At 42.0% G+C, this 24,089-nt stretch overlaps 1 protein-coding gene across 1 annotated transcript; it reads left to right on the top strand.

The window, feature by feature from the left end:
* Positions 1-1,920: 1,920 nt before the first annotated feature.
* On the top strand, positions 1,921-23,129 carry LOC134294969 (myotubularin-related protein 3-like). The gene is given in 20 exon segments (XM_062966928.1): positions 1,921-2,096; positions 4,339-4,417; positions 5,381-5,409; positions 5,511-5,603; positions 6,881-6,997; positions 7,118-7,200; positions 11,867-12,033; positions 12,141-12,237; positions 12,330-12,443; positions 16,127-16,279; positions 16,281-16,417; positions 18,521-18,632; positions 18,758-18,953; positions 19,061-19,246; positions 19,370-19,540; positions 19,657-19,802; positions 19,897-20,256; positions 20,258-20,703; positions 20,753-20,849; positions 20,938-23,129. Coding segments are annotated over 18 exon segments (2,835 nt in total). The 5' UTR covers positions 1,921-2,096; positions 4,339-4,417; positions 5,381-5,406; the 3' UTR covers positions 21,095-23,129.
* Positions 23,130-24,089: the final 960 nt, after the last annotated feature.

The following is a 24,089-nucleotide window of genomic DNA, read 5'->3' as shown; positions in this document are numbered from 1 at the left end:
TGTCTATGGTTGTGTTTTATATTGTTATTGTTTTTATTTGGGCTTGGCCCCATGTCAGCTGTCCTGAGTCCCTTTGGGGAGATAGAGGCGGGGTATAAAAATAACATTATTATTATTATTATTATTATTATTATTATTATTATTAAATCTGTCTCCCTAGCCGGAGACACCTCAATCTTGAATGTTGTTTCATCTTGTTATTATTTTCTGCCCTCTTCTGATTGTTAGTGGAAGAGAGAAAGAGAAAATAAAGAAGGCTTTCTGTCCTGAGTATTAGTCCAAGTTGCTTATCTCTTCCCACCTTCGAGCCTTTCAGATTCTTCCTTAATATTCCTGCTTTAAATACTCTTCCAGGCATGTTCAATCCGTCTCCTTCAAGGGCTTACCAGTATTCCTTTTCCAGAAAAATTTATTTATTTATTATATGAAATGTATTTATTATATAAATATAATAAATGCAATATAAATATACTAATAATTAGTAACTATACTAAATATAATATGATATTATAATAACTATAATAAACAATAACAATATAATATGCTGATATTCAATATTTATGTTAATATTTTGTTTCTATTCTATTCCAGATATATATATATATATATATATATATATTAATACACTCATAATAACTATAATAATATACTAAATGTCATGTAATAACAAATATATTAAATTTAATAATAATAATAATAATAACAATTACAACAATAATAATAACGTATAATACCACCAACCAAGGTGGGCAGGGTCTTCTCGGTCCCGGTCGTGGCCTCCTTCTCCGTCAGGTAGAGTTCGTCCAACGCTGGCATCTCTCTATGGACACACAACCGTAGATAGAATGGCCTCGCAGCTCCTAAGCCTGGCTGCTTCCCTGGGGATTCCCCTGATTGGCAGGAATCAATATTTTTCCAGGCCTATTTAATTGCTCATAGCCATCAACCATAGGTTCAGGCGAAACATCAGCAGAGAGTGCTGCTGGGGGGGGTTCATTTATTATTATTATTATTACTATTATAACTATAACTATTATTTTATTATTTATCTATGGATTCATTTATGTCTTTAATTACTCATGCCCATAAGCCATAAGGTTCAGGCGAAACGTCAGGAGAGAGTGCTGCCATGTTTCCATCTGAGACAGGAAACAATCAGGGCCAGCAAACACCTCCCAATCCGAGGATTCGTTCCTCCCCCCCTCCCCCGCCCCAGGCAGGAAGCAGCCAGGCTATGGAGCTGCAAGGCTGTTCAGACCCTGATCTCTCTCTCTCTCTCTCATCTCAACTCCGGGCTCCGCGCCTTCCTCCCTCCCTTCCGGCGGACTCGAAGGGCGGAGCTTCCGTTTCCCAGGCACCCTGGGAGTCGTAGTCCGCGGGCGAGGACCGCGGGAAGATCACTAAAGGGAGCCGGACGTGGCTGGACTACGAGGACCAGCATGCAGCGGGGCGCCGCCAGGGCGAATTAAAGGGACAGGAGCCGCCGCGGGACGGTGGGAAGGTCCTGGAAGGGAGGTAGCTCGCATTAATCCTAATTAAAGGTTTAATTAATCCTAATGGAAGGGCGCTTTCAGGTCCTGGAAGTGGATAACTCACAAGGAAGGAGGTACTTCAGAATATTTCAGGTCCTGGAAGTAAATAAATAAACATTCAGGTCCTGAAAGGATATTATAGTCCTCTGGGGGCGTCGCCTCCCCAAGCCCCGCCTTCCTCCCCATATTGGTCTAAGGGGCGTGGCCTCGCCTGACTGTTTATATGTCCCTTTCTCCTAGCGTGGGCGTGGCTTTCCCGAGCCCCGCCCTCTTCTGGTCCCTTTTCCCCGCTTATTGGCTTAGGGGCGTGTCCTCGCCGTAGTCGGCCAATCCCGCTCTGCCCTCCTCCCACCCAGCGTGGGCGTGGCCTCCACAGAGCCCCGCCTCCTTCCTCCTTCCCTCAGCGTCGGCGCCGCCATGTTGGGCCGGGCTTGTCTCTGAGGGAGAGGCCGGCGGAGGCGCGCGCAGGCCGCTCGGCCCATCGAGCCGCCCATCAATCAATCGATCGATCGATCGATCTGTCAATCAACCCAGGGTCCCCGTCGCCGGCCATGGCTCCGGGCGGTGAGTCCATCGAGTCCCGGGACGGAAGGAGAAAGAGAAGGCCTCAAACCGAGGAGGGAGGGAGGGAGGGGCCGGGGAGGGAGCGGGGCATGCTGGGAGATGTAGTTCAGCCCCCTTATTTCATGGATGCCGTGACCATAGAGATGGGGACGACCACAGAGTTGAGAATCCCTTTCCTTCTCATACTCAAGGCCATCATAATAATGTCCAAAGCCTGGCTGGGCATTCCAGTGATTGACTGGCATTGGAATGGCCTCGCAGGCACTGCAATGCTAATACGAATATTTGGTAAATATGATAATACATATAAACAGGGACGATATACTAAATATAATATAATAATAAATATGTTATGTTAATAAAATATTATGTGTGATAGTATTATATTTATTGGGCATACTTGTATGTTATTAGTGATCATGATATATTTATTATTATTGTTATTAGGTACACTATTGTATATTATTAATGATCATGATATATTTATTATTACAGTTGTTACTATTATTATTATTTTAAATTGTGTGTGATATTATTATACAACAATATATTTATTGTTGCCTCGCAGCCATTCCAATGCTAATACTAATATTTATACTAAATATAATATAATAATAATATAATACAATAATAAATATGTTATGTTAATAAAATATTATGTGTGATAGTATTATATTTATTGGGCATACTTGTATGTTATTAGTGATCATGATATATTTATTATTATTGTTATTAGGTACACTATTGTATATTATTAATGATCATGATATATTTATTATTACAGTTGTTATTATTATTATTTTAAATTGTGTGTGATATTATTATACAACAATATATTTATTGTTGCCTCGCAGCCATTCCAATGCTAATACTAATATTTATACTAAATATAATATTATAATAATAATATAATACAATAATAAATATGTTATGTTAATAAAATATTATGTGTGATAGTATTATATTTATTGGGCATACTTGTATGTTATTAGTGATCATGATATATTTATTATTATTGTTATTAGGTACACTATTGTATATTATTAATGATCATGATATATTTATTATTACAGTTGTTATTATTATTTTAAATTGTGTGTGATATTATTATATAACAATATATTTATTGTTGCCTCGCAGCCATTCCAGTGCTAATACTAATATTTATACTAAATATCTATATATATAAAAGAGTGATGGCATCACGGCGACCGACAAAACAACAAAACTACAGGTCCCCCAACCTCGAAATTTGACAACACAACCCATCATCCACGGCTCTAGGTTGATACAACAAAAAGAAAAGAAAAATAAAGTCCTACTTAGAGGGAGAGGAATAATTGCTTTTATCCAATTGCTGCCAGTTAGAAGGCTAAGCTCCTCCCACTTGGTCTCCTAGCAACCCAATAAAAAATAATAAAAAACACTAAAAAATAATTAAAAACACTTAAAGAGTAATACAATAAAATACTCGAAACCTCGAAATTTGACAACACAACCCATCATCCATGTCTCTAGGTTGATACAACAAAAAGAAAAGAAAAATAAAGTCCTACTTAGAGAGAGAGGAATAATTGCTTTTATCCAATTGCTGCCAGTTAGAAGGCTAAGCTCCTCCCACTTGGTCTCCTAGCAACCCAATAAAAAATAATAAAAAACACTAAAAAATAATTAAAAACACTTAAAGAGTAATACAATAAAATACTATAATAACAGAAAATAACTAAAAATAATACAAGAAAATAATAAAGTATAATAAATAAAAAGATAACTTACAATAAAATTAATTAAAAAATACAAATAACGTCAAATAAAAATTACACAATGATTTTTAACCAATACCACCACCACTTTGCCACAGCAACGCGTGGCCGGGCACAGCTAGTAATATAATAATAATATAATACAATAATAAATATGTTATGTTTATTAAATAATATTATGTGGGATGAAACGTCAGGAGAGAATGCTCCTGGGTGCCAGCGAGACGACAGGGCGGCTTTCAACGCCAAGTGCAGCTGCGAGATAAGATAAAATACCCAAAACTCCCAAATACCAACTACGTATCTCGTGGTCTGTTCGGCGCATTCTTTCCAAGTCGCCCCGTCTTCTGTGTCTCAGCCACGGATTGAGGTTCCAGGTTTCAGCCTGCCTCTTTTGGGCTCTTGCTTGCTGAGAGTTATTATTTTTATATTATTATTATTATTATTAATCTGGCATCTCTTCCCTTCCACCCATTCAGGGCTGCTGCAGTGTCTGTGCTTCTCGGCTTCTGGCATGAGATGAAGGAAGACGGCCTTCCCTTATTCGTCCTTGAGTGAGTGAGTGAGTTGGACGATAGCATTATTATTATTATTATTATTAATTATAATTTATTTCTTGTTTCTTATTATTTGTTATCATTTATTATCATCTATTTTTATTTATCATTTATTATCATTTATTTTTATTTATTATCATTTGTCATTATTTTATTTATTTATTAACAATTATTTTTATTTATTACCATTTATTATCATTTATTTTATTAATATTTATTTATTTATTATTATTATTTTTATCATTTATTATTTTATAATCTATATTTATTATCATTTATTTTTATTAATATTTATTTACTTATTATTATTATTATTATTATCATTTATTATTTTATAATCTATATTTATTATCATTTATTTTTATTAATATTTATTTATTATTATTATTATCATTTATTATTTTATAATCTATATTTATTATCATTTATTTTTATTAATATTTATTATTATTATTATTATTATTATTATCATTTATTATTTTATAATCTATATTTATTATCATTTATTTTTATTAATATTTATTTATTTATTTATTTATTATTATCATTTATTATTTTATAATCTATATTTATTATCATTTATTTTTATTAATATTTATTATTATTATTATTATTATCATTTATTATTTTATAATCTATATTTATTATCATTTATTTATTCTGTATTATCATTTATCATCTCATTTTATTTATTATCATCTATTATTATTATGTATGACCATTTATTCTAATAATAATAATAATAAAACTTTATTTATACCCCGCCACCAGTTCCCCGTGGGGACTCGGGGCGGCTCACAATGTTACAAAGTAGCAGCGCAAATACATTAACAATATACACAGTTTATTGTGTATATATCCAATCTAGTTTTTATTTTGGAATTATATATATATATATATATGTATAACATTTTATTTTCCTATCTATCCTATGAGATGATTCTTATTCCTATTCTTGTTCCAGATTCTGCCTGCAACCGCCGGCCCAACATGGTAAGCCTTTGAGAAGGAATGGAGGAACTAATAGGATGCTCTGAGTTCAGCCACGTTCCAGCGGTAGCATTCTCTCCTGACATTGCCACCCTCTTTTGCAGGAGCAGGAGGCCACGCAGGAGCATCAGCAGCAGCAGGAAGCCAACCAGACGTTTCCCCGGAAGCAGCTCGTCCGCGAAGATGACAATCTCCAGGTTAGGAAGCAGCATCCTGACTTCATATTATTCCTTATCTATATCACATTGTGATGATCGTTCCTGCCCCGCTTTTATCATAGTCCATATATTATAATATATTACATAATATTATTAATATTATGTAATATATATTGCATTATTATATTTATTGGGTACACTATTATATTGTAACTATTATTGATATAGATTATTAATATTCTTTAATGTATTGTATATTATTGTATTTTGGGCACACTATTATATATTATATAAATACATAATTTTAATATTATATTTATTGGGTACTTATTTATTATCACTATATATATATTAATATTTTCTTATGACATGCCTGGATTTAACGTCAGGGGAAACCTTTACCTTTTTATGTATTATATTATTGTATTTATTGGGTACATTATTATATAGTACTAGCTGTGCCCGGCCGCGCGTTGCTGTGTCTGAGTCTGGTGGTGTTGTTCAGTCTACATTAGGTTGTATTGATGCTGTGACCTCCACCTTCTTTATACTCACATTAGTCGTAGTATTTGAAGTCTGTTACCTTCTTCAATTTTTGTGTTGATGGATAATTGATTGAGATCCCTGTTGTCTTTGGTTTGTTGTTAGTTGTAATGTCTGATTCTGCTGAGTGCGGTTTATATTTTTATTGTGGTACAATAGTCCTTTTTTTTTGTTTTGCCTGTGTAGCTGTTTATTATTATTGTTCTTGTAGTGATTATGAAGGTTGGATAAGTTAGATGCTACTGTATTGTTTTTTGGAGGCCCAGTGTAGCACTGACTGGCCTCTCAGCCTCAGTGCCTGGCTGTTTCTTGCCTGTGATGGTGTTGATTCTTATTGTTGTTGTTGTTGTCATTGTTATTATTGTAATTGTTTTTTTGGAGGCCAAGTGTGAATGTAGGGATTGGGGAGGTGGATGAGTTGTGTTGTCAAATTTTGTATTTGTTATCGTCACAATGCGTTGTTGTGAGTTTTGTGGGTCCGGATTGTGGTTTTGTGGTGTGGTTGTGTTGTTGTAACCTGGAGGCAAGCCTTTTGCATTGTGTTGCCAAATTTCGTATTTCTGGGATGTTTAGTTTTGTTGTTATAGTCACTGCGCAAACAACTTTTATCCTTTTATATATATAGATTATTATTATAAAATTATTTTTGTTCTTATTATATAAATATATAATTTATTATTAATATTATATTTATTGGGCACACTATTATCTATCCTTATTAGCCTATATTTTGAATAATAATCATGATAATAAATGTATTATTACCTTCTTAGGTGCCCTTCCTGGAGCTGCACGGGGAGAGCACGGAGTTTGTGGGCCGGGCGGAGGAGGCCGTGATCGCGCTCTCCAACTACCGCCTTCACATCAAGTTCAAGGAGTCCCTCGTCAATGCAAGTACCACTCGTTAAGGGATGACCCTTCGTGGGAATTAACGAGTACGACACGGCTGTGAGGCTGCAGCAGAGCCCCCACCTGAATAAATGGTATCCTTATGTCTTTATTTTGGGCAGATCCCGCTGCAGCTGATTGAGAGCGTGGAGTGCCGGGACCTCTTCCAGCTCCACTTGGTCTGCAAGGACTGCAAGATCATCAGGTATCCTTAGGACTCACATCATTAATTATATTATTATTATTATTATCATGATGATGATGATGTGATCAATAACTATAACAATAATATAATGTTGTAAAGTAATAATATAATGTGTTGTCGAAGGCTTTCATGGCCGGGATCACAGGGTTGTTGTATGTCTTTCGGGCTGTGTGGCCATGTTCCAGAAGCATTCTCTCCTGACGTTTCGCCCACATCTGTGGCAGGCATACCTCACAACCTCTGAGGATGCCTGCCATAGATGTGGGCGAAACGTCAGGAGAGAATGCTTCTGGAACATGGCCACACAGCCCGAAAGACATACAACAACCCCAATAATATAATATTATTATAATAATATATATAATATATAATAGTAAAATAATAATACAATAATATACAGTAGAGTCTCACTTATCCAACACTCGCTTATCCAACATTCTGGATTATCCAACACATTTTTGTAGTCAATGTTTTCAATATATCATGAGATTTTGGTGCTAAATTCATAAATACAGTCATTACTACATAGCATTACTACGTATTGAACTACTTTTTCTGCCAAATTTGTTGTCTAACATGATGTTTTGGTGCTTCATTTGTAAAATCATAACCTAATTTGATGTTTAATAGGCTTTTCCTTAATGCCTCCTTATTATCCAACATATTCGCTTATCCAACATTCTGCTGGCCTGTTTATGTTGCATAAGTGAGACTCTACTGTAGTAAAGTAATATGATACAATAATACAATATTGTAATAAAATATAGTGATATAATTATAATAATAATAATATGTGAGAGGGGATCAATATCATAACAATAGTGTGGTTTATGGGAATAATATAAGAACACACCCACCTGTCTATATATATAAAAGAGTGATGGCATCACGGCAGCGGACAAAACAACAAAACTACAGGCCCCCCAACCTTGAAATTTGACAACACAACCCATCATCCACGCCTCAAGGTTGATACAACAAAAAGAAAAGAAAAATAAAGTCCTAATTAGAGGGAAAGGAATAATTGTTTTTATCCAATTGCTGCCAGTTAGAGGACTAATCTCTGCCCACTTGGTCTCCTAGCAACCAACTCAGCCGAGGGGACAGGCAGATTTAGCCCTCACTTAGGCTTCTTCCACAGATTATCTAATTTGCACTGGATTATATGGCAGTGTAGACTCAAGGCCCTTCCACACAGCTATATAACCCATTTATATTCTTATATTATCTGCTTGGCACTGGATTATCTTGACTCCACACTGCCATATAATCCACTTCAGTGTGCATACTAAACATAAAGACAACCATACAACACACATTCAATATCACTACTACCTCAACAATTTCTCACCAACACCACCAGACTTTGCCACAGCAACGCGTGGCCGGGCACAGCTAGTATAATATATAATAGTAAAATAATAATACAATAATATAGTAAAGTAATATGATACAATAATACAATATTGTAATAAAATATAGTGATATAATTATTATAATAATAATAATATGTGAGAGGGGATCAATATCATAACAATAGTGTGGTTTATGGGAATAATATAATAACACACCCACCTGTCTATATATATAAAAGAGTGATGGCATCACGGCAGCGGACAAAACAACAAAAGTAAACACCCCACAACCTCGAAAACTGACATCACAACCCCTCATCCATGCCTCTAGGTTGATGCAACAAAAAGAAAAGAAAAATAAAGTCCTAATTAGAGGGAGAGGAAGAATTGTTTTTCTCCAATTGCTGCCAGTTAGAAGGCTAAGCTCCACCCACTTGGTCTCCTAGCAACCCACTCAGCCCAGTGTTAATAAAATAATGATAAAAAAATAAATACAAATAATACAATAAAAAATTATAAAAAACACTAAAATAATTAATACAATAAAATACTATAACAAAATGACTAAAAATAATACAACAAAATAATAAAATATAATAAATAAAAAAGATAAGTGACAATAAAATTAATTTAAAAAAAAACAAATAACGTCAAATAAAAATTCCACAACAAGTTTTAACCGATACCACCACCACTTTGCCACAGCAACGCGTGGCCGGGCACAGCTAGTATAATATATAATAGTAAAATAATAGTACAGTAATATAGTAAAGTAATATGATACAATAATACAATATTGTAATAAAATATAGTAATATAATAATAATAATAATAATAATATGTGAGAGGGGATCAATATCATAACAATAGTGTGGTTTATGGGAATAATATAATAACACACCCACCTGTATTTTATAATGTGTTTTATGAATACTGATGTAAGTTAATAATAATGTTTAACTGATTTGTCTTGCACGTGGTGGGGGGGGGGGTGGGGTGTGTGGGTGTGGATGATGGTGGGGTGCCCGGAGAGTGAGGGTGCTTGTCAGGACCCAGGCTGCAGAACACCAATAACCATGCGCAGAGACCAGAATCTATCTAATATCTTTATTAGGGAAATATATAAAGTCAATAAAAATAAGTGTAGAATATAGTTCAGGAGTAGACCTTTCAGGAAAGGTCAAATATAGTCCAGGAAAACAATGTCCAATATGTGATATTAAAGTCCAAAGTTATAATCCACTTCACCGAAACACACACTATTCGACAAGCAATAGTGTGGGGAACTGTCCATAGTCTTTGAGGCTTAAGGTAAATCCGAAGGAAACTGGGAAACAAGGCTTGAATCCGAGAAGCAAGGTCCGTGGTTTAAAACGCAAGGCAAGGCAAGACTTGAAACTTGGCAAGATCAAACTTGAAACAAGGCAAACATGAATCAAGAACTGAGTCCATAGAAGTCCGTGGTACAAGGCTGGGCAGGAAACTTGATCTGGGAACTGGAGTACGAAGTCTACACACGATCTCACTCCTCAAGCCGACGAATTGACTCTGCAAGGATTTCTTTGTGGGCAAACACCTATATAGGATCTTGTTTTCCCGCCAAGGAACACTTTCTCTGGGGAACAAGAACCGAAACCTATACTGCAGGGGTCCCCAAACTAAGGCCCGGGGGCCGGATGCGGCCCTCCGAGGTCTTTTACCTGGCCCCCGCCCTCGGTTTTATAAAATAATATATTGTATATACATATAATATTGATAATAATATTATAATGTAATACAACACTAATAGTATCACCATATAATAATATTAATTATACATTCTATATTACATATAAAATTACTAATAATATTACAGTATAGTGGTATAGTTCAATATAGTAATATATAATGCTAATATTGTGCTATGCTAATAATATAATATATTGTATGTACATATAATTTTTAAGCCACTCTGAGTCCCCTTTGGGGTGAGAAGGGTGTGATACAAATGTAGTAAATTAATGCAGTAAATAAATAAATAATAAATAAATACATTTTAGACTTAGGCTCGCCCAAAGTCTGAAATGACTTGAAGGCACACAACAACAATGACAACAACAACAATCCTAATTAACTTGACTACCTCATTGGCCAGAAGCAGGAGCACACTTCCCATTGAAATCCTGATCAATGTATGTTGGTTAAAATTGTTTTTATTTTTAAATATTGCATTGTTCTTTCATTGTTCTTGTTGTTGTTGTTTTTGCACTACAAATAAGACATGTGCAGTGTGCATCAGAATTTGTATTTTTTTTTTCAAATGCTAATCCGGCCCCTCCACAGTCTGAAGGATTGTGGACTGGCCCTCGGCTTAAAAAGTTTGAGGACCCCTGCTATACTGTGTCCAGATGCAGGACTCCTTAAAGTTTCCCAAGGGAAACAGACTTAATCAGCTAATTGTCTGGCAGCTATCCTGGCGCTCCGGCGAGTTGCCTCTCGAGCGCCTCTATCTTGATTATAATAATCCCGGCGAGAAAATGGGGGAGATTTCTGCTCAAGGCTTGTTTGGCTGACTTCTGGTGCAAGGGCTCCAAATCTGGCAGAAACGGTGGGAAACCCAAGTTTTCCTCTTCCTCTGCCACCATAGTACATGGAACGGGACTACATGGCCCATGAGTCATCACAGTGCTGTGGGTGCCTCTGTCTTGCCCCTATATAAGTGGGCCAAAACAAGGTTCTGGAATTTGGTACAATAAAAATCTGTTGGAATCTACCAGCTTGTCTTGTGGTTTTTCCTTCGGAAGACGGACCCACAGCACAACTGGGAGAAGAGAACCCGACAATAATCTATATATATAAAAGAGTGATGGCATCACGGCAGCGGACAAAACAACAAAAGTAAACACCCCACAACCTCGAAAACTGACATCACAACCCCTCATCCATGCCTCTAGGTTGATACAACAAAAAGAAAAGAAAAATAAAGTCCTAATTAGAGGGAGAGGAAGAATTGTTTTTATCCAATTGCTGCCAGTTAGAAGGCTAAGCTCCGCTCACTTGGTCTCCTAGCAACCCACTCAGCCCAGGGGACCCTTGACCTTAACTACCACCAATTCCTCAATACTTTATTTCCCATTCCACCATACTTCGCCACAGCAACGCGTGGCCGGGCACAGCTAGTATTTTATGATGTGTTTTATGAATACTGATGTAAGTTAATAATAATGTTTAACTGATTTGTCTTGCACGTGGTGGGTGTGGATGCTGGTGGGGTGCGCGGAGAGTGAGGAGGGTGCCGTGGGTGCCCGTGTCTTGCCTCTGCGTGTGTGCAGGTGCCTGTTCTGCAGCCCGGAGCGGAGCCAGGAGTGGCAGCGGCGCCTGTCGGAGGCCACGGGGCCCCCCTCGCGCCTGGAGGGCCTCTTCTCCTTCGCCTTCCACGCCTGGTGCACCCACGTCTACGCCAGCGAGAAGGAGCAGCACGGGGACCTCTGCCGGCCCGGTACCCGACAGCCCTTCGCGGCACGCGCCCCCCCCCCCCCCCACAGCGCTCCTCCTGCCCCGGGCGGGGGGGGTCCTCATCTCAGGGCTCTTCTCTCTCTCCCGCAGGGGAGCACGTGGCCTCGCGCTTCAAGAACGAGGTGGAGCGCATGGGCTTCGACAGGAACCACGCCTGGAGGGTCTCCAACATCAACGAGAAGTACAGGTGAGCGCGGGGGGGGCAGGGGGGGGCCTTCCGGGGGCGGCCGTCTTGGGGTGGCCGCCGACACTCCCGTCCCGTCCCCCCGTCTGTCACAGGCTGTGCAGCAGCTACCCGCAGGAGCTCATCGTCCCGGCCTGGATCTCCGACAAGGAGCTGGAGAGCGTGGCCGCCTTCCGATCCTGGAAGCGCATCCCCGCCGTGGTTTACAGGTGAGCACAAACCTATTGTTTTGTATTATTATATCATTGTTATATACCAAGGGTCCCCAAACTAAGGCCCGGGGGCCGGATGCGGCCCTCCAAGTTCATTTACCTGGCCCCCGCCCTCAGTTTTATAATATAATATTTTTATATCAGTTTTAATAATATAAGATATTGTATATACATATAATATTGATAATATTGTTACACAATATAATACTAATAGTAATACCATATAATAATATTAATTATATGTTATATATTACATATTATATAATAGTATAGTGGTATAGTTCAATATAGTAATATATAATGCTCATATTGTGTTATGCTAATAATATAATATATTGTATGTACATATAATATTGATAATAATCTTATTATTACCTTACAATACAATACTAATAGTAATACCATATAATAATATTAATTATATGTTATATATTACATATTATATAATAGTATAGTGGTATAGTTCAATATAGTAATATATAATGCTCATATTGTGTTAGTTCAATATAGTAATATATAATGCTCATATTGTGTTATGCTAATAATATAATATATTGCATGTACATATAATATTGATAATAATCTTATTATTACCTTACAATACAATACTAATAGTAATACCATATAATAATATTAATTATATGTTATATATTACATATTATATAATAGTATAGTGGTATAGTTCAATATAGTAATATATAATGCTCATATTGTGTTAGTTCAATATAGTAATATATAATGCTCATATTGTGTTATGCTAATAATATAATATATTGTATGTACATATAATATTGATAATAATCTTATTATTACCTTACAATACAATACTAATAGTAATACCATATAATAATATTAATTATATGTTATATATTACATATTATATAATAGTATAGTGGTATAGTTCAATATAGTAATATATAATGCTCATATTGTGTTAGTTCAATATAGTAATATATAATGCTCATATTGTGTTATGCTAATAATATAATATATTGTATGTACATATAATATTGATAATAATCTTATTATTACCTTACAATACAATACTAATAGTAATACCATATAATAATATTAATTATATGTTATATATTACATATTATATAATAGTATAGTGGTATAGTTCAATATAGTAATATATAATGCTCATATTGTGTTAGTTCAATATAGTAATATATAATGCTCATATTGTGTTATGCTAATAATATAATATATTGCATGTACATATAATATTGATAATAATCTTATTATTACCTTACAATACAATACTAATAGTAATACCATATAATAATATTAATTATATGTTATATATTACATATTATATAATAGTATAGTGGTATAGTTCAATATAGTAATATATAATGCTCATATTGTGTTAGTTCAATATAGTAATATATAATGCTCATATTGTGTTATGCTAATAATATAATATATTGTATGTACATATAATATTGATAATAATCTTATTATTACCTTACAATACAATACTAATAGTAATACCATATAATAATATTAATTATATGTTATATATTACATATTATATAATAGTATAGTGGTATAGTTCAATATAGTAATATATAATGCTCATATTGTGTTAGTTCAATATAGTAATATATAATGCTCATATTGTGTTATGCTAATAATATAATATATTGTATGTACATATAATATTGATAATAATCTTATTATTACCTTACAATACAATACTAATAGTAATACCATATAATAATATTAATTATATGTTATATATTACATATTATATAATAGTATAGTGGTATAGTTCAATATAGTAATATATAATGCTCATATTGTGTTAGTTCAATATAGTAATATATAATGCTCATATTGTGTTATGCTAATAATATAATATATTGTATGTACATATAATATTGATAATAATCTTATTATTACCTTACAATACAATACTAATAGTAATACCATATAATAATATTAATTATATGTTATATATTACATATTATATAATAGTATAGTGGTATAGTTCAATATAGTAATATATAATGCTAATATTGTGTTATGCTAATAATATAATATATTGTATGTACATACAGCTGCTCTGAGTCCCCTTCGGGGTGAGAAGGGCGGGATATAAATGTAGTAAATAAATGCAGTAAATAAATAATTAATTTTAGACTTAGGCTCGGCCAAAGTCTGAAATGACTTGAAGGCACACAACAACAACAACAACAACAATCCTAATTAACTTGACTATCTCATTGGCCAGTAGCAGGCCCACACTTTCCATTGAAATCCTGATAGGTTTATGTTGGTTAAAATTGTTTTCATTTTTAAATATTGTATTGTTTTTTCGTTGTTGTTGTTGTTGCACTACAAATAAGACATGTGCAGTATGCATAGGAATTTGTTTTGTTTATTTCAAATGACAATTCGGCCCCTCAACAGTCTGAAGGATTGTGGACCAGCTGTCGGCTTCAAAAGTTTGGGGACCCTTGTTATATACAGTAGAGTCTCACTTATCCAACGTTGTGGATTATCCAAGCCATTTCTGTAGTTGATGTTTTCAATCTATCATGATATTCGTAAATACAGTCATTACTACATAGCATTACTGCGTATTGAACTACTTTTTCTGTCAATTTTGTTTTGGTGCTTGATTTGTAAAATCATAACCTAATTGGATGTTTAATAAGCTTTTCCTTAATCCCTCCTTACTATCCAACATATTCGCTTATCCAACATGCTGCCGGCCTGTTTATGTTGCATAAGTGAGACTCTACTGTAATAGTAATTTAGTATAATATAGAGATGTAAGAGTCATTAGTATAATATATGTAGATATAATAGTATTAGTTTAATATAATACTTAGAGATCTTATAATATTAATGTATTATAACCTATAGAAACATAATATGCATATGATTATAAATGTACTAGCTGTGCCCGGCCATGCGTTGCTGTGGCATTTTCTGGTGGTGTTGGTGAGAAATTGTTGAGGTCGTGGTGGTATTGAATGTCTGTTGTATGGTTGTCTTTATGTTTAGTATGCACACTGAAGTGGATTATATGGCAGTGTGGACTCAAGATAATCCAGTGCAAAGCAGATAATATAAGATTCTAAATGGATTATATAGCTGTGTGGAAGGGCCTTGAGTCTACACTGCCATATAATCCAGTTCAAATCTGATAATCTGTGGAAGAGGCCTAAGTGAGGCCTAACTGTGCCTGTCCCCTGGGCTGAGGAGGTTGCTAGGAGACCAAGTGGGCGGAGCTTAGCCTTCAAAGTGGCAGCAATTGGATAAAAACTATTATTCCTCTCCCTGTAATTAGGACTTTATTTTACTTTTTTTTTGTATCAACCTAGAGCCGTGAATGATGGGTTGTGTTGTCAAATTTCGAGGTTGGGAGGCCTGTAGTTTTGTTGCTTTGTCCGCTGCCCTGATGCCATCACTCTTTTATATATATAGATTATGACATGGGGTAAGCATAAAGGCAGGCACGTAGGGGGCGTTCTCAGGGCTCGAAATGGCCCAGATCTGGACTTTTCCCAAATGCTAAGCAGGGTCAGGCCTGGTCGGGGATCGGATGGGAGTGGGAAGAGACCCCGCCCGAGGGAGCCTAGGAACCGACCCACGGGTTGTGGTGGATGGGCGGGGGGGGGGGGTTCCCCGAGAGGCCGAGCTAGCTGTCCGCTTCCCACCCACAGGCACCAGAGCAACGGGGCGGTCATTGCGCGCTGCGGCCAGCCGGAGGTCAGCTGGTGGGGCTGGAGGAACGCTGACGACGAGCACCTGGTCCAGTCCGTGGCCAAGGCCTGCGCCGTGGACGCCCGGGCCAAGGTGGCCGACCCGCGAGGAGGGCGAGGGGGGGGGCGGATACTCCGACCCAGAGTTCGGGAAGGACGGCGCGGAGCCCCCGAAGCTGCTCATCCTGGACGCACGCTCCTACGCCGCCGCCGTGGCCAACCGGGCCAAGGGAGGGGGCTGCGAGTGCCCAGGTGAGCGGGGCGGGGCGGGGCGGGGGCCCCTTGGGGGATCCAAAAAGGGAGTCTAAGCCCTGAGCAGGCCCGGATCAGGTCAGGCTGATTAGAGCATTCTACAAGCATGCGCAGAAGGCTACGGGGAAATTAGAGCATTCTACAAGCATGCGCAGAGGGCTACGGGGAAATTAGAGCACTCTACAAGCATGCGCAGAGGGCTACGGGGAAATTAGAGCCTTCTACAAGCATGCGCAGAGGGCTACGGGGAAATCAGAGCATTCTACAAGCATGCGCAGAGGGCTACGGGGAAATTAGAGCCTTCTACAAGCATGCGCAGAAGGCTACGGGGAAATTAGAGCCTTCTACAAGCATGCGCAGAAGGCTACGGGGAAATTAGAGCATTCTACAAGCATGCGCAGAGGGCTACGGGGAAATTAGAGCCTTCTACAAGCATGCGCAGAGGGCTACGGGGAAATTAGAGCATTCTACAAGCATGCGCAGAGGGCTACGGGGAAATTAGAGCCTTCTACAAGCATGCGCAGAGGGCTACGGGGAAATTAGAGCATTCTACAAGCATGCGCAGAGGGCTACGGGGAAATTAGAGCATTCTACAAGCATGCGCAGAAGGCTACGGGGAAATTAAAGCATTCTACAAGCATGCGCAGAAGGCTACGGGGAAATTAGAGCATTCTACAAGCATGCGCAGAAGCCTACGGGGAAATTAGAGCATTCTACAAGCATGCGCAGAGGGCTACGGGGAAATTAGAGCCTTCTACAAGCATGCGCAGAGGGCTACGGGGAAATTAGAGCATTCTACAAGCATGCGCAGAGGGCTACGGGGAAATTAGAGCCTTCTACAAGCATGCGCAGAAGGCTACGGGGAAATTAGAGCATTCTACAAGCATGCGCAGAAGGCTACGGGGAAATTAGAGCATTCTACAAGCATGCGCAGAAGGCTACGGGGAAATTAGAGCATTCTACAAGCATGCGCAGAGGGCTACGGGGAAATTAGAGACTTCTACAAGCATGCGCAGAGGGCTACGGGGAAATTAGAGCATTCTACAAGCATGCGCAGAAGGCTACGGGGAAATTAGAGCATTCTACAAGCATGCGCAGAAGGCTACGGGGAAATTAGAGCATTCTACAAGCATGCGCAGAGGGCTACGGGGAAATTAGAGCCTTCTACAAGCATGCGCAGAGGGCTACGGGGAAATTAGAGCATTCTACAAGCATGCGCAGAAGGCTACGGGGAAATTAGAGCATTCTACAAGCATGCGCAGAGGGCTACGGGGAAATCAGAGCATTCTACAAGCATGCGCAGAGGGCTACGGGGAAATTAGAGCATTCTACAAGCATGCGCAGAGGGCTACGGGGAAATTAGAGCCTTCTACAAGCATGCGCAGAGGGCTACGGGGAAATCAGAGCAGTCTACAAGCATGCGCAGAGGGCTACGGGGAAATCAGAGCATTCTACAAGCATGCGCAGAGGGCTACGGGGAAATTAGAGCCTTCTACAAGCATGCGCAGAGGGCTACGGGGAAATTAGAGCATTCTACAAGCATGCGCAGAGGGCTACGGGGAAATTAGAGCCTTCTACAAGCATGCGCAGAGGGCTATGGGGAAATCAGAGCAGTCTACAAGCATGCGCAGAGGGCTACGGGGAAATCAGAGCATTCTACAAGCATGCGCAGAGGGCTACGGGGAAATCAGAGCAGTCTACAAGCATGCGCAGAAGGCTACGGGGAAATTAGAGCAGTCTACAAGCATGCGCAGAAGCCTACGGGGAAATCAGAGCAGTCTACAAGCATGCGCAGAAGGCTGACTGAAGCAAAGGGGAAAGGATGGGACTGCCCCTCGCTTCTTTCCACGTCTCTGGTTTACTCACATCCTTCATGTGTTCCTCGTAGCCCAGCGGCATAGCTTCTCAGTCCGGTTTCAGACACGTTTGAGGTAGTTTATCTGTGCGCAGGTGGCATGGGGATCTTGCAGACGTTGAGCAAGTGGTCCAGCGTCCGAGAGGGATCCAAAAAGGGAGTCTAAGCCCTGGGCAGGCCCGGATCGGGTCAGGCTCTCAGGAACCAGAGCACTCCCTCACTTCCTCCCTCCCGCCCGTCTCTTCCAGAGTACTACCCCAACTGCGAGGTGGTCTTCATGGGCATGGCCAACATCCACTCCATCCGGAAGAGCTTCCAGTCCCTGCGCCTGCTCTGCAGCCAGGTCCCCGACCCAGGAAAGTACGTCCCGGCCCCCTCGCGCCCCCCCTCCCACCCTGCCTTCCCCCCCCTCGGGGCTCCGGTGCGGTTTCCCGTTGACACTCCCCTCTCCCCCCCCCCGCTCCTGTGTCCGTCCTCCGCTGCAGCTGGCTCTCGTCGCTGGAGGGCACCAAGTGGCTGCAGCACCTGTCGGTCCTGCTGAAGTCGGCGCTGCTGGTGGTGCACGCGGTGGAGCGGGACCGGCGCCCGGTGCTCGTGCACTGCTCCGACGGCTGGGACCGCACCCCCCAGATCGTGGCCCTGGCCAAGCTGCTCCTCGACCCCTACTACCGGACCATCGAGGTCAGACCCGGGAACGGGGGGAGGGGGGGGGCGGCGGAGGGGGGGGAGGGCAGCGGGAGTCGAGCCCCCCGCCCCCCCCCCCCATATCTCCTTCGTGGGCCTTGCAGGGCTTCCAGGTGCTGGTGGAGACGGAGTGGCTGGACTTTGGGCACAAGTTTGCCGACCGCTGTGGGCACGGGGAGCAGGCGGGCGACCCCAACGAGCGCTGCCCGGTCTTCCTGCAGTGGCTGGACTGCGCCCACCAGCTCCAGAGGCAGTTCCCCTGCTCCTTCGAGTTCAGCGAAGCATTCCTGGTGAGACCCCCCCCCCCCCCCGGGAGGCCCCACTTGCCCCGATGGCCCCGCCTGCGGGTGGCAATACCCAGGGCGAGTGTCCATCATGGGACAACCCCCCCCCCCCGCTGCCCTGTCCCGCAGGTGAAGCTGGTCCAGCACACCTACTCCTGCCTCTTTGGCACATTCCTGTGCAACAACGCCAAGGAGCGCGGCGAGAAGCACACCCAGGAGAGGACCTGCTCCGTGTGGTCCCTGCTCCGGCCCGGGAACAAGGCCTTCCAGAACCTGCTCTACTGCTCCCAGTCCGACTCCGTACGTGCGCCCCCCCCACCCCCTGCCCCCCCCGTCTGTGGTGGTCCTGCGTCGAGAGTCGGCCGCGCAGCCGCCCTCGGTCAAGCCCCTGCCCCGGGCGGGTGTCTCTGCCGCAGGTGCTGTTCCCGGTGTGCCACGTGCGGAACCTCATGCTCTGGAGCGCCGTCTACCTGCCCGGCTCCTCCCCCTCGACCCCTGCCGACGACCCCTGCACCCCCTACCCGCTCCCGGCCCCCGGCCCCGAAGAGGCCCCGCTGGGCAGGTGAGCAGACCGGGGCGCCGAGAGGGCCAGCCGGGGAGGAGAGGGCTCGAGGGGGCTGACCACGTGTGTCCCCCCCCCCCCGTGTCCCCCCCAGGCTGCCCAAGACCCGCTCCTTCGACAACCTGGCCTTGGCCTGCGACGGCGGCCACAGCGGCCCCCCGCCCGCCGCCCGGCGCAGCAGCGACCCCAGCCTGGGGGAGAAGTGGCCGGAGCACCGCCGCTCCCTGGAGCCCGGCGACCCCTTCGAGGGGGGCCGGGGGGCGGAGCTCTCCCTGGCGGTGGCCCCGGGCCAGATGGAGAACATCCTGCAGGAGGCCACGGAGGAGGAGGGGGAGGGCCCCCCCGACACCCCGGCCCCCCCGGAGGCCCCGAGCGCCTCCTTCCCGTGGCTGGGCACCGGGGAGGAGGCGGAGGCGCTGGAGCTGCACCGCTTGGCCGCCTCCCTCAACCGGACCCCCCCTCCCGCCCCCCTCCCCCTGCGCCCTGCCCTTGCGCGACTACGGGGGGGGCGGCCGGAGGGGGGCGGCGGGGGGTAAGGGGGCCCGCAGGGGGGGGGTCTCGCCGCCCTCGCCGCCTCCGCTGCCACCCGGCAGCCCCGACCCGCCCCCCGCCCCCCGCGGCCCCCTGGACGACGACGACGGGATGCCGGCCTACGCGGACGCCGTGCAGCAGCGGCTGCGGCAGATCGAGAGCGGGCACCAGGCGGAGGTGGAGACCCTCCGGAAGCAGCTGCAGGAGCTGCACAGCCGCCTCGAGGGGCGCCTCCTCAACGGCGCCCTCCACTGCAACGGACTCCCCTGCGGACTCGGACAGGTGGTAAGTCCGCCCGTCCGTCGGTCGGTCGGTCGGTCGGTCGGTCAGAGCCTGGGGGCACCTGGGTGGCGGCCGTTCCCGCACTCAAGGCCCCCTCCCCTCCGCTCCCCTCCGCTCCCCTCCGCTCCGCTCTCCTCGCCCGCAGGTGACGCGCTGGCCCCCCGACCCCCTGGGCGCCCACTGCCACGGCTGCGACACCGCCTTCTGGCTCGCCAGCAGGAAGCACCTCTGCAGGTAACGGGCCCCGCCCCCGCCCCCCGCCCCACTGGCTTCCCGTTTCCCGCCTGCCTCCTGGCTTCCTCCCACGCGTGTGTGTTTCCAGGAACTGCGGGAACGTCTTCTGCGCCTCGTGCTGCAACCAGAAGGTCCCGGTCCCGGTCCCGGAGCCCATCCGCCTCTGCAAGGCCTGCTCCTCCGGACTTGGGCCCCACAACAACGACCCCACTGCCGCCACCGCTGCCGCCGCCCACTCGAACTGAACCAAGGGGGGGGGGCGTCATGGCCGCCGCGGAAAGACCCGGAAGGGGGCGGCCATTTTGTAACTGGATTTTGCTGGAACCCGGGCGGGGGCGACGCGTGTTTGTCGGTTCGGTGGTCGTTGTCGCTGCTGCTGCTGCTGCTGCTCTTGGGAGACGTTGTGGGCGACGCAACGGGCGCTGCCTTCTTCTCTTCCTCCTCCTCCTCCTCCTCTTTCAAAATGGCCGGCCTCGGAAGCGTTGGGGTTATTTATTCTCGGTATTTCCGATCATCCGGATTGGGGAAATAATAATAATAATGATAATAATACACAACTTTATTTGTATCCCGCTCCCTCTCGGAAAGGGGTTTGGGATGGCTTACCACGTAAATACAAAACAATCGCCGCCACGACAGACGTGCCAAGGATATATCTACATTCTGATTACGGGTCTATTCCATATTATTATTATTATTATTATTAGTGGCTCGTTCCATGCCAAGCAGTCCAAAACGTTCCCACCACCACGTTGTCTCGTTCTATAACGGAAGTCATAAGTCTGAGCTCACACGGAGACAAGTACATGGATGGATGGATGGATGGATGGATGGATGGATGGATAGATAGATAAATAAATAAATAGATAGATAGATAGATAGATCGATAGATGAATAGATAGAGAAATAGATGGATCAGTAGATAGATGGATGGATGGTTGGATGGATGGACAGACAGATAGATGGATAGGTGGACAGACAGATCAATGGATGGAGCGATGGATGGATGGATGGATGGATGGATGGATGGATGGATGGATGGATGGATGGATGGATGGATGGATAAATAAATAGATAGATCGATCGATCGATCGATCGATAGATGAATAGATAGAGAAATAGATGGATCAGTAGATAGATGGATGGATGGTTGGATGGATGGACAGACAGATAGATGGATAGGTGGACAGACAGATGAATGGATGGAGCGATGGATGGATGGATGGATGGATGGATGGATGGATGGATGGATGGATGGATGGATGGATGGATAAATAAATAGATAGATCGATCGATCGATCGATCGATCGATAGATGAATAGATAGAGAAATAGATGGATCAGTAGATAGATGGATGGATGGTTGGATGGATGGACAGACAGATAGATGGATAGGTGGACAGACAGATGAATGGATGGAGCGATGGATGGATGGATGGATGGATGGATGGATGGATGGATGGATGGATGGATGGATGGATGGATGGATGGATAAATAAATAGATAGATCGATCAATCGATCGATCGATAGATGAATAGATAGAGAAATAGATGGATCAGTAGATAGATGGATGGATGGTTGGATGGATGGACAGACAGATAGATGGATAGGTGGACAGACAGATGAATGGATGGAGCGATGGATGGATGGATGGATGGATGGATGGATGGATGGATGGATGGATGGATGGATGGATGGATGGATGGATAAATAAATAGATAGATCGATCGATCGATCGATAGATGAATAGATAGAGAAATAGATGGATCAGTAGATAGATAGATGGATGGTTGGATGGATGGACAGACAGATGAATGGATGGATGGATGGATGGATGGATGGATGGATAAATAGATAAATAAACCACCAAGACGTCCTAGGTGGTTCTCCGAGCGGTCACAAGCAACATGATCATCGGCGTATTGGAGTTCTATCACAGACATCATAGGTGGTCATCTGAACATGCACAGAGTACGTTCTCATCGGCATATTCAACGGTGGGAATGTTGAGACCACTCGGCATGGAACGGCCCCGTCTGTATTATTATTATTATTATTATTATTATTATTTTCCAACCGACGAAGCACTTCCCACAACTTGTATAACAATAACAACTTTGTTGTTCTCCTTCCTTCCTATGTAAAGCAGGAAAGAATAGCTGTGTGTACATGTATGTATGTATGTATGTATGTATGTATGTATATAATGCCCTCTTTGCTCCTTGATCTTTGTCATTTTCTCCCCTTCTTTTGTCAATAAAGTGTTGCATTATTTTAGAATGTTTTGATATACAGACTATTTACTTCCAACATTTATATCCCGCCTGTTCACAATGGGCGACCATTCGATGCCTACACATCATTAAAACATAGCAATAAAAATCCAATTAAATCCAATTAAAACAATACATTATCATCTGCATATTGGAGTTTGCTCCAGATCCGTCATCGGATGGGTCCAGGTAATATAATCTATATATATAAAAGAGTGATGGCATCACGGCGACCCACAAAACGACAGGCCCCCCAACCTCGAAATTTGACAACACAACCCCTCATCCACGCCTCTAGGTTGATACAACAAAAAGAAAAGAAAAATAAAGTCCTAATTAGAGAGAGAGGAATAATTGCTTTTATCCAATTGCTGCCAGTTAGAAGGCTAAGCTCCTCCCACTTGGTCTCCTAGCAACCCAATAAAAAATAATAAAAAACACTAAAAATAATTAAAAACACTAAAAGATTAATACAATAAAATACTATAATAACAGAAAATAACTACAAATAATACAAGAAAATAATAAAATATAAATAAAAAGATAACTTACAATAAAATATTAATACAATAAAATACGATAACTAAAAATAATACAAGAAAATAATAAAATATAATAAATAAAAAGATAACTTACAATAAAATTAATAAAAAATGCAAATAACGTCAAATAAAAATTACACAACCATTTTTAACCAATACCACCACCACTTTGCCACAGCAACGCGTGGCCGGGCACAGCTAGTATTATATATATGTTATATATATAATTTAATTTAATATAATAACTACAATAATACACAATATAATTAAATATACTAATATATAAACAAAATATAATATAATGTAATATACTAATAAAGTACAGTAGAGTCTCACTTATCCAACACTCGCTTATCCAACGTTCTGGATTATCCAACACATTTTTGTAGTCAATGTTTTCAATACATCGTGATATTTTGGTGCTA

The sequence above is a fragment of the Anolis carolinensis genome, unplaced genomic scaffold (assembly GCF_035594765.1).
Source record: "Anolis carolinensis isolate JA03-04 unplaced genomic scaffold, rAnoCar3.1.pri scaffold_41, whole genome shotgun sequence".
Lineage (NCBI taxonomy): Eukaryota > Metazoa > Chordata > Lepidosauria > Squamata > Dactyloidae > Anolis > Anolis carolinensis.
The sequence above is the reverse complement of the archived record's forward strand: the minus strand, read 5'-3'. Positions and strand labels throughout refer to the sequence as shown.